General features: G+C 39.1%; 1 protein-coding gene across 1 annotated transcript in view; it reads left to right on the forward strand.

The window, feature by feature from the left end:
* Positions 1–900: 900 nt before the first annotated feature.
* Positions 901–12,835, forward strand: part of CNGB3 (cyclic nucleotide gated channel subunit beta 3) — a 68,841-nt gene continuing 56,906 nt past the window's right edge. Inside the window, exons 1-2 of the mRNA XM_075415902.1 lie at positions 901–1,008; positions 3,139–3,214. Coding sequence (XP_075272017.1) covers positions 901–1,008; positions 3,139–3,214 — 184 coding nt within the window. The remainder of the gene's footprint in view (positions 1,009–3,138; positions 3,215–12,835) is intronic.

Raw genomic sequence — 12,835 nt, forward strand, 5'->3', positions numbered from 1 at the left:
ACTTGTAATAAATCAAATGGAATTAAGGACAAGAAGATACAATGAAGTTGTAAAGATCCTTGTAATCAGAGGTTAAATCAACATGCACCAGAAGTATTTGAAATTGAGTTTTCCCTATAACTAAACTATGCTTGATTTTATAGAGATTTATATAGGATGGCTCAAAGCCTATAGAATCCCTTGTCCTAGTTATAAACTCTATAAACATTTGTATTTTACTCATTTGTAGGACATTGAGTTAAGACAACCTCATCAAAATTGTAGCTAAGACTGTGCATAATATAGTGTTGCCTGTAAATATATTGGAAAATGAAATATGAAATTATTTCCGTGTTTTAAAATAAGAAGTGTGGAATAAAACCACGTATAAACTTGCTAAAATAAACCCTTGCAGAGGCCGCTTAGTGTCATTTACTCAAAACAAACAATCAAACAAAAAAAAAACTTAATAATGTTCAGGACTACAAAGAAATTAAATTTCTTGAGATCTCACATAATCTACCAGCTAGCTAGCAATTATTAGTCAATTAATCTTTTCAATTTCTAGTTAAACTACAGGTGTCTTTAGGACTTAAAACTTCATTTCTAAATATAAACTAAATGCTTAATATCCAATACATGAAAGATTAGACACCAAATTATTCTAACCAGAAAGTGTTCAATCTCCTCTGAATTTGTTCACGAAAAGTCTTAGTCTAAAAAACATAAAACAAAAACACTAATGCTGAGAAAAAGCTGTCACTGAAACACACTGTGCAGGGAATTTCTTTAAGGTATTAATCTGACCTAAATCTGATTAAGTGTCTAATTAGCTTGATTACTGATGGCAAGAAAACACGCACTATATACCTGTTCATGATAAACGAGTTACTGAGGCTTCAGAAGAGTAGAATAGGCAAGATGTTTAAAAAACTAAAAGTAGTATTTTCTAGAGCAAAATTATCACCAGAGGAAGCAGAGTGCAAGAATGAAGGTGTCCCTCCACCACCCAAATCATCTACAGGCCAGGTATAGTTTTTATTGTTTAGTATAGACTCAGTAATACTACCTTTTGTTTAGAAAGTATTTATGTAAGTAAATATCAAAGCTTACATTTTCAAACATACTAAACATGGTATCAATATTTATTTAGCAAAATCAAATAAATGCCTTTATTCCCCTCCTCCCTGATACCTTTTCTTAGTGAAGAAAATACAGATGTCCTCCTTTTGCAAGTAGCTTTCCAAATAGGGCTAGCCTGAAACAGTACAAGCTTATGAGACGTCTTGATCAGCATTGCAAATTGAGAATTAGGAATACTGGTGTGGCTGGTTTTGATGTGCTGATGTATTCCACTTCGTCACATTCCCTGCTGGCAGAAAATGTCTGTATACCCTTTCTGAACATTGGAATGGCATACAGGTATATACCAGCCTGCTTCACAATAACTGTTGGAAAGGCAAAATAATCTAGTAGCTTTTTTAAGAAGTATTTTCTTTGGCTTGGCTTTACTAATAGAACTCCTGTTTGAAAACTGCAGTAAGTCATATTAGTCTACAGTCTCTATTTTTTATTTAGTAGTTCTTTACTGTAAAAGTTAACTCATTCTTTTGATTTGAAGTAATGGAATATTGTAAAATGAGACAGAAGGCTAGATATTCCTTCACTTGTTATCTTTAAATTTTTGCCTTTCCCCAGTAATGTCCTAGAGAGTGTTTTGGGCTTTTCCAGCTTGATATAATCAAAATTTACAAGTCATAATGGCAACAATTTGGGTTTTCACCAAATAATTAGGAAAGTGAACCAAGTTCTTTAGTATCAGCCTGAGATACTTATCTGAATTCATGCTTAAGGAAATAATTGAAACTCCAGCATTATAAAGTTAATATCAACTAAGCAGTAATTTTTAACATATTCACCGCAGTTGAGCATATACAAAGACAAATCTTAACTTCTGGGAGCCTTGATTTACATATGTAAGCGTTCCGTAAATTTTACAGTTTTAGGTAAAATTCATAGTAACATAAATGTTCATAAGACTGAATCATTTTTTAGAACCGATATTTTTCTGTAACTCATAGGTTTGTACCTCAAGAAGAGGTGCGGTTAAATCCAGCCCAACTACAACTCAAATTTCATTTGTCATTATTATAGACATGCAAAACCCAGTTCTTTGATGAACAAGTATATCCATACTGCCATCCACAAAAAATGGCAAAAAATTTTATGTTCAACAAGCTTCATACACTGCAGGTCTGCAGAAAAAATATTGTTTATTCTTCTTTTAAAGTTCTGTACATCAGTATTCTTGGGTCAATAAGATATTGTCTTCAAATAATAAAAATCCTGAATCTCAACAGCTGACTTCTGTGTAGCCTGATACCTCATTTGGCAAATTGCTCTAGGAAAAAATACATATTTAGATTTCCCTGGAGACATGGATTACTCTTTCACCAGAATAATTCCATATATCAGCACAACACTCAGATCATATGACCATCAGCCTCCACTATTGTAGATACTGTTAAGATGGAGGCAGATGAATAGGTCATGGATGGGGCCAGACTCTTTTCAGTGGTGCCCAGTGACAGGACAAGGGGCAACGGGCACAAACTGAAGCATAGGAAGTTCCAGCTGAACATGAGGAAGAACTTCTTCACTCTGAGGGTGACGGAGCACTGGAACAGGCTGCCCAGGGAGGTTGTGGAGTCTCCTTCTCTGGAGGTATTCAAGACCTGCCTGGACGAGGTACTGTGCAGCCTGCTGTAGGCGACCCTGCTTCGGCAGGGGGCTTGGACTAGCTGACCTACAGAGGTCCCTTCCAACCCCTACCATTCTGTGATTCTGTGATTCTGTGACATTTTCTGCCTGTGAGGAGATACCTTCTAAAGAGAAGGGAAGAAATGTACATAGTATCTGGTAACTGTAGAGCACTATTCTCACATAAATGTTCTTCCACCATTAGGAGGAAGCCTAAAACAAAGAAAACCTTTCTGGAAAGTCTTGTCCAAGTACACATACAGAATATCCAGGAACAACGCTCAGTGTGTGTCAGCTTGGCTAATCAAATTCCTAGGAGAATGTTGCAGACATCAAACCATCCTTTATCATTCTCAAAAACGAGCATCTACAGTTTCTAATCCTGTTCATTTTTTTAAGGGTGAAAATAAAAAAACAGATGAGCCACAGAAAGCAGAGGCCAATAAGAAAGCAGAACCTATACCAAAGAAACAAGGTGAGTAATAAGCTATTTATGAGTATTCAAAGATTATCTGCACAAAATACATGTACGCTATATAGGGCTGTAAATAAAATTACTGTACTTCCGAATGCTCTGCCAGGTGCTGATGTTGTTTATTATTTGTGGAAGAAATTTAGAATTCCAAATTCTCATTGACCTCAAACCAGTGATTTCTTACAGAAATAATAATAATAATAATAATAATAATAATAATAATAAAAGACAACACGCTTTCAAGCACATAACTGCGTAGGGGTGGGGTCGGGAAGGCCAAGACACAGCTGGAGCTGAACTTGGCAAGGGATGCGAAAAATAACAAGGGCTTCTACAGGTATGTCAGTCGGGAAAATATGGTCAAAGAAAGCATAGCCCTGTTCATGAGCGAGACCAGCAAACTGGTAACAGCAGATGAGGACAAAGCTGAGGTACTCAACAACTTTTTTGCCTCAGTCTTCACTGGCAGCCTCTCTCCTCACCCCTCCCGAGTCGATGGATGGCATGAAGGAGACCAGGAGGGTAAAATACCTTCAGCTGTAAGTGAAGACCAGGTTCGGGACCTCCTGAAGAACCTAAACATACAGAAGTCCATGGGACCTGATGAGATGCATCCCAGAGTCCTGAAGGAACTGGTTGACGTAGTTGCCAAGCCACTCTCCATGATATTTGAAAAGTCATGGCAGTCAGGGGAAGTCCCCAGTGACTGGAAAAAGGGAAACATTGTGCCCCTTTTCAAAAAGGCTAGAAAGGAAGACCCTGGGAACTACCGACCTGTCAGCCTCACCTCTGTGCCTGGGAAGATCATGGAACAGGTCCTCCTAGAAGATATGCTAAGGCACATGGAGGCCAGGGAGGTGATTCGAGACAGCCAGCATGGCTTCACCAAGGGCAAGTCCTGCCTCACCAATCTAGTGGATTTCTATGATGGTGTAACAACAAGAGTGGACAAGGGAAAACCAATGGATGTCATCTATCTGGATTTTTGTAAAGTCTTTGACACAGTCCCCCACAACATCCTTCTCTCTAAATTGGAGAGCCATGGATTTGATGGGTGGACTGTTTGGTGGATAAGGAATTGGTTGGATGGTCGCAGCCAAAGGGTAGTGGTCAATGGCTCAATGTCCGGACGGAGACCAGTGACGAGTGGAGTCCCTCAGGGGTCCGTACTGGGACCGGTGCTGTTCAATATATTTAATAATGACATGGACAGCAACATCGAGTGTACCCTCAACAAGTTTGCAGATGACACCAAGCTGAGTGGTACAGTTGAGACACCAGAAGGACAAGATGCCATCCAGAGGGACCTGGACAAGCTGGAGAGGTGGGCCTATGTGAACCTCGTGAGGTTCAACAAGGCCAAGTGCAAGGTCCTACACCTGGGTCAGGGTAATCCCCAGTATCAATACAGGCTGGGGGATAAAAGGATCGAGAGCAGCCCTGCTGAGAGGGACTTGGGGGTACTGATAGACGAAAGGCTGGACATGAGCCGGCAATGTGCGCTGGCAGCCCAGAAGGCCAACCGTGTCCTGGGCTGCATCAAGAGAAGCGTGGCCAGCAGGTCGAGAGAGGTGATTCTGCCCCTCTAGTCTGCTCTGGTGAGACCTCACCTGGAGTACTGCGTTCAGCTCTGGAGGCCTCAGCACAAGAAGGACATGGAACTGTTGGAGCAGGTCCAAAGGAGGGCTACAAAAATGATCCGAGGGCTGGAGCACCTCTCCTATGAGGACAGGCTGAGAGAGCTGGGCTTTTTCAGCCTGGAGAAGAGAAGGCTGCCCGGAGACCTGATTGCAGCCTTTCAGTACTTAAAGGGAGCCTATAGGAAAGATGGGGACAATCTTTTTAGTAGAGACAGCAGTGACAGGTCGAGGGGTATATGGTTTTAAACTAAAACAGGGTAGGTTTAGGCTAGATATAAGGAAGAAATTCTTTACAACGAGGGTGGTGAAACACTGGAAAGGGTTGCCCAGAGAGGTAGTGGAGGCCCCATCCCTGGAAACATTCAAGACCAGGTTGCACAGGGCTCTGAGCAACCTGATCTCGTTAGCAGTGTCCCTGCTCGCTGCGGGGGGGTTGGACTAGATGACCTCTAGAGGTCCCTTCCGACCCAAAATTTTCTATGATTCTATGATTCTAATCCCTTCATGAGTTTCTCCACTTTAATCAGCTCAATTAAAAAAAAATCTATTTGCTTTTACTGTAAGCTGACTTCATAGAAACCTTACTTAAAAATAAAAGTACTTATCATCTTAAGAAAGAAAACCGCATATTTGTAATGTATCTTTTGGGTAGATTTCTCATAATTATTAAAAAACTACAAAAATGAGACGGACTTTAAATTATCCAACATTCAAATTTTTTATTGAACAGCCATTCAAAACTTTTTCAAAAAAAAGGAACAGACAAATAGTTAACCCCCCCCGCCCCGTGCCATTAAAAATTATTTGCCATCACCATTCAGAAGACATTCAGGACAAGAACACAGGAACACAGAGCTCAGGGCAGGTAGTTGTTTATCAAAGCAGCTGGTTGTTGGAAGCAGCAGCAGCTCACCATGACTACTCTGTCCCTTTCCTTCTCCCCCTCCTCCCCGCTCCAACAGCCAAGCCTGTCTTGCTTATACCAGAGCCAGAATGTCTGCTGCAGCAGCTGTCAAAGCAAAGGCTCAGGATGGGGGAAGCAACAACTATTGCTGGGCCATATCCTCTCTTACCTCCCTCACAACATCAGTGGTGCAGCCCTTTCTTTTTCCATCCTCCAATACTGGAGAAAAGCACCAAGTCCTGTTTTCCTGTCACCTCATGTTTTTGCTTTGGGAGAACAATTCAGGTTCATTTCACTGTAGCAGCAAAGCACAGGCTGAAGAACCTCCAGCTTTCTGTGATAAAGATGATTTAAGGAGAGAGGAGCAACTGGAAAAAGACTGCAAGGAAACTTGTGCAATCCTTACTTGTGCTTTGTGTAGTCATAACAAGTATCACAATTCCTTTCCTCATATAATGAATCTTTGAACAAAGTCCATTTAATGCAATTATCTTGTTATATAATGGCTGTAGCACTAAACTAAGGGAAAACAAAATCTTATATGAATTAACTGTAGCTAGAAGCCAACAACTGAAAAAATAAAAGCTGATGTTTCCTGGCTTTTTAGCAACATTAAATTACAGATGTTATCCCATCACAGAATGAAGTATCTTTATAGATTTTTTTTTTGTTTCCATCTGATCTAAATTTACAGATTGATGTAATTCATGAATCTGTGTTTTGGGATACTACACTACTTTTCTGTTTTCCCTTTTCTAAAATGTAAAATAAATGGTGGCATACTTTAGGAAAACGTAGTGACACAGTTAGGCTCCGTGTTATTTTGGAGTTTTTTTAATTCCATATTCTTCTGGAAGGTGCTTCAAGTCTGATTTTCAAACAGCCATGAGATGGTTTCTCCTTTTGCATGTGGGTATTAATGAGTTAAACAACAGCTACACAAGCTAGAGAACTTACACAGGCACCTCACCTCAGGAGAAGCTTATGAATTCCAGCACCCTGTACATAAGTCTTCACCATCTGAGCTGAATAAGGATCTCCATAGTCCTAAAACACAAGCCAACAGACTTCTCACATGGCCAAAATCAGCCATCACCTTCTCTCTTTCTCCTCGCACTTCACAAGGCAGTATGATGTTCCTAGCACAGATGAGAACTCAGCAGGAGGCACAATCAGAGCCCATTTGGTTAAAACTTGGCCACTTTTATCACTCAGCAACACCTGATATTTTTGGCTTCTTTGTGGACTACTCATTGCCTCAACTCCACCTCCTCAGTTGCCCTCTCTCTCACTAGCTTGCTTTGTGATTAATTCTCTGCATAATTAGTTCACTCTGTAATTAATTCTCTGTGCTTAGTCAGTTTGTTCCATAATGGATTCATTTTTTAAACTATTCCCTGCATTTCTTCATGTACTTAACAAAGTGTGATTCACCTAATTACAGGTTCTCCGTGATATTGAATTCAGTTGCTGTAGTTTCTTTGTATATTTATCACCTCCCATAACTGGTTAGCTATACAAATGCTTCACTTGTTTTATACACTGTTCTTCAATAGCTCTGTTGATGGTTATGCCATTTAGCAGGCCATGTCCAGCCTCCACCTGCTAGCTGGTGTCTGCATTATCATTCTCTGTATCACAATTTCTTTCATCCTCCTAGCAGCTCCTTCCAGTATGACTCCTTCCAAATCGTCACTTTTCTTTCTCTTTCTCTAAACGCTTCTCAGCACCACATTTAAGTACTGCTCCTGAAGTCTGTCCTCATCATTTCACTTTTCCCGCACTAGAAACTGGCCTGCTTCCAATACTCTGGTTTTAGGTCTTCCTACTTCTACTAATAAATCAGCAAGTGTCTCAAATATTTTTTACAGATTCACAGACATATTTATGAAGCTTTTAATAAAGTCCATATTGAAATTGCTTTTTTCTTGATAGGACCTGAGTGAGAAAGCTAGACTAAAACTGATCTACGTATTTCTATACTTGCTACAATTGCGTTCCTGGATTGTAAAGTAGACAGAAGCTCCCATGTAGGAGATTACGATGTTAATTTTCAGTGTTATTTAGTATCTTCAGAGCCTAGATGCTTTGGAAAGTACCTAGAGAGTATACAAAAAGTTATATACCTACCTGCAAATGCCACTCCATATTGCATGACATTTTGGTGTTTTTTACAGAGTCAGAAAATCTACATCCTAAGTGAGAAGGCCAGATAGAGTGGAAAAAAAAAAAACAACCACCAAACCCCAAGAATTTTAATCAGCACCCCTGACCCTGTAGCACCCCAAAGGAAGGGCTGCTCAGAAGGAACTAGAGCCCACTCCAGACTCACTCTCAGTGAGTACATATTTGTTTAGGTACTCAAGGAACATTCACTTTTCCACTGTTTGACTAAAAAAAGAAAAGCAGCAGAAGCTGCTGATAGCTGCCACCTTTCATGTATTAGCCTAGCTGTTTTACCTTCACTCTTTCATAATAAGGGAGCTCAAACCCATATCTCTCATGTTCCAGCAGAGTTGCCTCTCTACCGACATAAAATCTAGATTAGAGAGATGTTGGAGGAAATTCTGTGGCCTTCTTAGTTACTGGGCCATCACGCAGAAAAGAATGCAAAATCTTGTGAAGTCTGAGAAGATAGAGTACAACACAGAGCACAGAACTAACCTAGAAGGTAACTGAAACACTAACCTCCTTGTAGGAGGAATGAAAAACTTGAATTTCAGTATGTATTTATATTACAACATTGTTCAATCTTTAAAAAAAGGAAAAAATAATTCTCACAATGGGTATTTGACCCTATTGCAAATAAACAAGGCCCAGAGCCAAGATTTCCTCTTCTTAGAGGAAAGCTTTGATCACTAGCTGTTATATAAAAGATGGTCACTCCCTCTTCCTGTACATAGAAATAAAGCAGACGTATTTATTGACGGTACCAAAATCCTATTTCTGTGAAATGCCAGCTAATTTCTGCTAATTAGGCACCAACTAACTCTTTGTGGACTACAGCTACAACTGAGTTGTAAGCCTCTGAGAGGTAATTTGAATTAAAGGTGAAATTTCGCAGCTAAAACCTCCCTTTGGACTGTTATGAATCTGACTCTTATGCTGCTTTACAAAACCTGTCCCCTAGCACCTCAAAATCCAGGGTTAAATAAGTGGTTTCTATTTCAAAAAATACAAATCAAGTACAGCATTTTGATGTAATATGCTGCAGCTCAATTAAAAAAAACTGTCAATGCAAAAAGACTTTTAAATAATAATCTTGTTCATTGTCTTCTGATCCCTTCTACTCTTCACTGGCACTCAGTCAACAGGCAGCTATTGTTCACATAAAATATTTTTGTTACAGATTACCCAGGACTTGAATATGTTTAATCAACTTGCTTCCACTCCTGCTGATGTGAAGTCTTTCAATTCCTTTCAGATCTTCATTTTGCACATGAGTGACAGGGCTAAATACTAGGAAAACAAACACAAATTCTTCATACAATCTTTCCTTGTTTACATGTAAATTAAACTTTTATAATACTTCTATTAGCCACTGAAGACGAGGGCTAAGACAGACCTACTTACTGATTGTTTTACTTCAGTCCTGCTGATTTCTGAACTTTTGTCCCCTGCACAGAGCATTTATTCAAAAATTTTTACTTCAGAAGTCAAAAGTGTGTATTTTGTAATGTCAGAGTTGAACCTTCTTCTCTCCTTCCGTAGGTTTCCTGCGTGTTTATTTTTCTTGCCATCTTCATGACCCTATAGCCACATCTTTCACATATTTATGGACATAGCTCACGAACATCTCTAGGAGGCAAGGACTATCAGGCAAATGATTACCTATGGCAGAAGTAACCCAGGAAATTTGTAGACCTGTTCTCTCATTCCCACTCTACTGCTTCAAATGCAAAGTTAGTCTTTACTCCTGCTATTTGGGACAACCAGCTCTCTATGTTATTCAGCACGTGGTAACATTTAAGAGCCTATCTGAGACTAGTAGCCTATTTTCAGACTTTCTATCGTTTGCAAAAAGAGGAAATGACAAAAAAAATCACTGATTTTAACTGATTAAAACTGGTTTTCTAAGGGATATATACCACTGGCATAGTTAAAAAACAGATTACTCAAATACTAGCCATTCTGCCTCCTATTAGCAGGCTGTAGCCATGTCTTTACGCAGTTTCAAATTTCAAACAACCCTGTCTAACCTCAAGTATTTCCATGCACTGTTAAAATTGCCTACTTTGTTTTATGCATATTAACTAAAATGATTTTATCATTTGAACACAAACACCAAGCTACACAAGGTTTTGAGGTAGCCATTAACTCTACATATTCAACAGAACAAAGATAAATTATTCGTTTATCTTTGGCTTTTTCTGTCCCATTAACTAATTCTCTTCTGTATTTCTGCTATTGATTGAGAAGCTGATCAAGACAGTTCAGGCCAATCAGATTCTCAGGACTTATTTGTTTACTGAAGGAATACAAAAGAACAATGTTAAATGTCCTTTAAATAAAGATTGCCCACATTTATCCTGGTAATAAATGTCAGAACGGAGTGTTAAGTTTTACGACTGTCTTATATATATGTAGCATGTCAATTAACTGTATCTGGTATGACACTATCTTTATGAGTTAGTAGAGTATTTTTTAAGCTTCAGTTTATTTTAAAATGCCTATGTTTTTGTAAAAGTCATTTAGCAGTAGAAGAAAGTATTTGACAATATATTTAATGAATATAAAATACACACTATACTAAGGTGTTGTGACGGAAATACTGCTTCCACCAAAGGAAAATACACAAGCAAGTCAACATTTTGTAAACAATCCTGTAAAACAATATATTGTGAATTCAAAAGGAAGTAAGACTATGTCAGATAATGGTCAAGTTGTTCTGAAATGTGCTTTTGTACAGCCAAAAGAAGAATCCTAGGGAATTTTTTGCTTTTTATAGGAGTACCATTAGTAACTGATAGCTATCGTAAGTTCTACCTTCACCTATGCCCAGCCAATCCAGAAAGGGAAGGAAAGCATAAATAAGATACTGGTCAGGCTTGCTAATACAAGGCAATGGGTCTGGCTGAGAATTTTGGGGAAGAAAATCTTCTCTTTCTGAATTATGTCAAAGCAAGAGCACTTTTTCTGTTCTGTACTCGGGAATACATTTAACTGCTACTATCTAGTTGCTGACATTTATTCATATCTATCTCTAAAACCTAATCTTTTATTTGACATTTTGCTTCTCTTCATTTTTTGCAATAGAGGTAATAGTTTTGTGATGCTACAGGCCAGTTACTACGGACAAGAAATGTGTATCTGGACGTACCTTATCCAAGAAATAGAGCTTTTAAAGTCAGCCTGGTGACTGAGAGATTTATGTTTTAGTACTTTCTGGAAGAAAGTTCCTTCAGATTGGCTGACTGCTGCAGAAGCACACCTGCTGATGCTGAATAACCAGTAGGGCTGGTCGTCTCCACAACACAAAGTGCTTGCTTTCCTGTCCCTAAGTTTCCTACTGCTGTTTGCATGGACAGAGGCAGAAGTCCAGTAGGAGAAAAGAGCCTGCTTGCTCAGGCAATCTCTTCCCTTGCTCTGAACATCAGGCTAGCAGCTCAGCTTCTCCATCTCCATGTCGAACTTCAGAGGGAATAAGAGAAAGGAGAGCTGTTCTAGCCAGCCTGGAGAGGTGGAAATTTTCTTTTGCAGGTCTATGGCTTTTGGAGATCACCAGTAATAGTAGGAATAGGATAGGGAAGTAGAAAAAATGATGAATAAGTGTAAAATGACTGACTTACTTAATCTGCACTTCCATTTGCTAAGTCGTCACTATGTTAGGAAATAATATTTTAAGTTCTGCTGGTGGAAGGATTGTGAGAACATCCATGCCCACAAGCTAACACTTATCTCTGTATCCATGGGGGTTTAGAGTCCTTTGTTGATGTTGCCTATTTCCAGAAGAGAAGTCAGCCGCACTTCTGTGGGGCTAGACCCATGACAGAGATTTTTTGATCCACAAATACTTGTATAATCTTAGGACTGAAGGCTTTAGAATAATCACAATTATTATGGCAAGAACAACATCTCTGCAGTGCTAAATCCTGGCATTGACTAATCTCAACAGTTTCCTCTGTGGAAAAAAGTCCTAAGGACTAATGCCTACAGTTTTAGGACAGTGTGTACAGTGCTAGATTTTAGAAATAGGAAAGTGGAGTTGGTCCTACATGAGCAGGTTTAAACTAAAAACCTTTTCAGCTCTTCCAATATTATGCTTAGCCTCACAATATTCTGCTTTTTGTGAAGACTGAATTCTTGGTTTCATGTGATTATTAGACAGTTTTAATATGGAAAAACTCCAACACTCAAGCTTTTTGAGTTACAGAGGGAAAAAAAATCTAAATTATCAACCAAAAAGGCTTACAACCTTGAGATAAGTATCTCCTTTTTTGCTCTGCTGCAAAAATGGGATGTACTCTGCCGCAGGCCATTCTGAGTGTGTGTGTGTGTGTGTGTGTGAGCAGGAAAACAAATGAATCTGGAAAGACTGTCAAGGGTGTCTGTCCAAAACTGTGAAGTGAAAACTGAAGATAAAATCTGCGCTATGGAAACAAGAACAAGGGAGCTGAGCAGCCTCAGAATAAATTGTGTATACTCCTCCAATATGTGGAGATCTTCTGACTGCTGTAGCCTAATCCTGCAATCCTGTTCCAAAATTGTTTTACTGGAGGTATGAAAATAAGGGACAAGAATAAACAATGAAGGTTTAATAACACTAAGAATTGGCTGGGAGCACCGTCAACGTGACTAAGATAACATAATCAAAAGACGGATGTCCCACCAATAGCCTTTTTTAATGACTTTTTTTGCCTGGCCTAACTCTCTTCTGGAAGAACAAAGACCTATGGAAAATGAGAAAAATCTGAAAGAGTAGGAGAGGGAAACAAATTGGTCTTATATTCTGCATCTTGTTTCTTGCTCCTTGCTATCCTAGGCACATCACTGGTATGTTGAGGTTTCAGTGGGCCTCTCAATTTAATCAGCTACCTTTTTGAGGGATTTTACTGAGCAGTGTTTTGCCCGTAAAGT

This window comes from Opisthocomus hoazin, chromosome 3 (assembly GCF_030867145.1).
Source record: "Opisthocomus hoazin isolate bOpiHoa1 chromosome 3, bOpiHoa1.hap1, whole genome shotgun sequence".
NCBI classification, from domain to species: domain Eukaryota; kingdom Metazoa; phylum Chordata; class Aves; order Opisthocomiformes; family Opisthocomidae; genus Opisthocomus; species Opisthocomus hoazin.